The 3,284-nt window shown below is 50.8% G+C and overlaps 1 protein-coding gene across 1 annotated transcript in view; it reads right to left on the reverse strand.

Moving 5' to 3' along the window:
* Positions 1-3,284, reverse strand: part of LOC113210348 (putative inorganic phosphate cotransporter) — a gene marked incomplete in the record, with an annotated part of 27,209 nt that overhangs the window by 11,234 nt on the left and 12,691 nt on the right. Inside the window, 2 exon segments of the mRNA XM_052264744.1 lie at positions 84-402; positions 1,052-1,197. Coding sequence (XP_052120704.1) covers positions 84-402; positions 1,052-1,197 — 465 coding nt within the window.

Below are 3,284 nucleotides of genomic sequence, written 5' to 3' on the forward strand. Positions count from 1 at the left end.
GGAGCTAGGCAAGCCCGCCACACGCCGCTGTCCGGCCAGTGGCCCCCCTCACCCCCGTACGCTCCACGGTCGCCCCTACTCACCTGCGAGGAAGAAGGCCACCATCCTGGAACGCTCCCGGGGCGGCGCCCACTTGCTGAGCAGCTCGTAGCAGGCCGTGAGGAGGAAGCCCTGCGCCAGGCCCTGAACCACGCGCGCCGCGCACACGCCGTACACGTCGCCGTAGGTGGCGCACGCCGGCATGAGCAGGTCGAAGAGGCTGGACACGAGCACGGACATGGCGAGGAAGCGCTTGGGCCCGAAGCGCTGCGCCAGCTGGCCCGCCGGGATGTTCATCACAACGTACCCCCAGAAGAAGGACGAGAGCACCAGGCTGGTGCGGCTGGAGTCCCAGTCAAAATGCTGTGGCATATAGACATTGTCATTAGCGTTTCGCCTTAACGTGTAGAACAGCGTTAAAGTCGGAGAAAATCACTGAAAACTGTGAGGAAAACTGCATAATGACGCTTGTCGATCACTAGATGATGACGAGCAATGTTTCTAAAATATTATCAAAGAGAGATATCAGATTAAATTTCCGAAAGCACCATCGGATTCCCTGTAAAATTCTCGATCAAACGAGTATACATGTGTGTTATGTTTCGGAGCAGAAATAATAACACTGAAAAAGACGTTAACTTGCATGTTCGCGTACAGAACCACGTATGCTCGTTTTATCGGGAATTTTGCAGGAAATCCGAGGGTCCCTTCGAAAATTTAATCTGAGAGCTCGCTTAGATAATATTCCTCAAAAACGTAAATACGCGCCCCGTCATCGTCTAGTGATCGACATGCGTCCTTACGCAGTTTTCGTGAAATAGACCGCAAGAACCCAAAATTCACATGGACGCCCTAGGGTAGTCAGCAAAACGTATCGTGGGACTCCATTAGGAAACCGTGGGGCGGTTGTCCAAAACCCAATGACACGGGGGTTCTCCTTTAGGCTTCATCATCATGGTGAATGTTGGACTACGTTGCAAAGAAATGTTGACGTCTGTTGTGCGGGGCTCACCGTCTGTCCCTCCCGTGGCTTCGTCATGGCGACGATGGCCACCGACATGTTGGTCCGAGTGCAGAACGCGACGGCTGCGCTGAAGAACATGATGAGGGCCTGGATGTGCCTCGTGCCGACGAGCTGGCAGGCGCGGTTCATGCCACCTGAAAAAGCAGACTCCAGTTAGAGCTGTCCCAGGCTAACAACGGTAACAACAATACTTTGTGCGAGCATTTTTCTTTTCCGTGTCAAAACGACTGGAAAAGCCACGAAAAAAAAAAGACACAATCAGTTCTATCATTTGGCGTGCCCCGAACATAATCAAGTCCCCCGTGGAACGCCTCCCATTCATTCGAATGCGGAGGGAGGCCACACGCCCGGCCCCGCCAACGCCAAGTACGTCTCCATCCACGACCCGCGAATTAAGTGCCCACTGCTCATTTGCACTTGACGCGGTGCTCGGCAGAGTCGACAGCCGTCACTGCGGGTAGCGATGACCATTCAAGTTCACGCCAAACGCGCCAGCCACATGTGTTTGGAGGGCCTGCGGCCCGTGGCGGCGCGACCTGAGTGGAAAGTTCTTTCCACGCCAACATACAGCGCACAGGCATCTTATTCGGCCCTATGGCGGGGCGGGTATCTGATCAGCACCCACGCCATTCATTCAGTTAGAGAGTGTGGTGCGAGCGGTAAAAAAAGTCAGACTTGCAGGAAAAAGGAAAAACTTTTAGCAACTCCCATACTGAGAAAAAGTTCTAAGATTGAGGAAATTTTATTTTAAACATGTGATAATTTTCCTTACTTTTTGATGAAATATCCTCATATAAACTGTTGAGTTTTCTATCAAAATATGGACTTTTCCCTTTTCCGCAAAAATTTCAGACTTTGTATTTATCGTGTGGGTGTGACAGCTAGCTCCGACCGATGAAGCCCAACTAAAACGACAGGGAAGCTCCGTCCAGTCCAATACACCCATGGGACATTCCCTGGTCCATGGGGCCTCGTGGGATGTAATGAGACACACAACCTCATGATATGACATGACCGGGAGATGCTATTTAACCGCATTTCACATATATTTTATGCAGCTTTCTCATGGGTGTCGTCCGTCATTGAGCAAACGACTTTCTTTCGCCAGTCCCCCGCACTTATTCCCAACCTCAGAGCCATGCGTTTTGCGAGAGAATTTCTCTCGGATTTAAGGCCACCCCGCATTTTGTCTACTTGATCGTCTCACGCGTTTGACCTACAATAGCCATTATTGGTCTTTGGGGGCGTCGGCTTCCAGTGTGAACTTCTATATTTACGTCAAGGTCGGTCTCGTTTAAGACAGATCGCAGAGCGCATCGGTCGTCGCGACCCACAGTGCCAGCTCGACGACCAGAAACGCCGGGTGCGGTATGAGCATGCCTTCCACGACCATCTTACACTTCTCTTAGCGTGATTTCCACCTCTTAAGTTATAGATGCGCACACTTATATAACATTGCACAATCTCCCACTCAAATCGCATTTTTTTCTTCTTTCTCATTTAGGGTGGCTGTACGTGTCCCCACCGCGCTGACTATACTCTAATCCACTCCCACTCCACTCCCAGCGCTGGATTTAGATAAGGGCAGCCGAGCAAGCAGCCCCAGTACCGCGCAGCGCGGATTTAAAAAGGGTTGTTTATTACTTAAAGCGCTGACAGATGTGTTGCCCCAACGTTTACAACATGCTCTACTAACGAACGGGACGCAAGCTCACGCACGCGGATCATAAGTTCGTTTCTTATCCGATTCGGATATTCGGGATTATCATCTGTCAATGGAAGATCCAAGTCCACAACAACTGACAAATCTTCAATAAAAATAGACGGCCAAGCAGCAGGCTGATTCAGCATGATTAGTTTTCCACTGATTTATGGTCCGACTGATACCTTACTGTCAAAGGCGCACTTGATCGCGACGATGGTAGCAGAGTCTGAGCAGGCCTATCGCCGGCCGGGCCGGGCCCCGCCTGCAGCGCACACACACGCTGATAATGCAACAGTAAAACAGTCCCACGGTCACACAAATCGAATTTTGGTCAAAAAGTGTATTTGGACCACTAAAGCTGCCCTGAAGTCGATCTGCCACAACTACCCTTTGAGGGGCGTAAGTGAGGGGCGAGGGGTACCCACCCTCATCCTATGGGGATGGTTCATGAAAATCGCCTTTTTTACTAGAAACATGTTTGGTGGTAAACCACACTCTTGTTCCTATTTTTTTTTT

This window comes from Frankliniella occidentalis, unplaced genomic scaffold (genome assembly GCF_000697945.3).
Source record: "Frankliniella occidentalis isolate FOCC.00 unplaced genomic scaffold, Focc_3.1 Scaffold2, whole genome shotgun sequence".
NCBI lineage: Eukaryota > Metazoa > Arthropoda > Insecta > Thysanoptera > Thripidae > Frankliniella > Frankliniella occidentalis.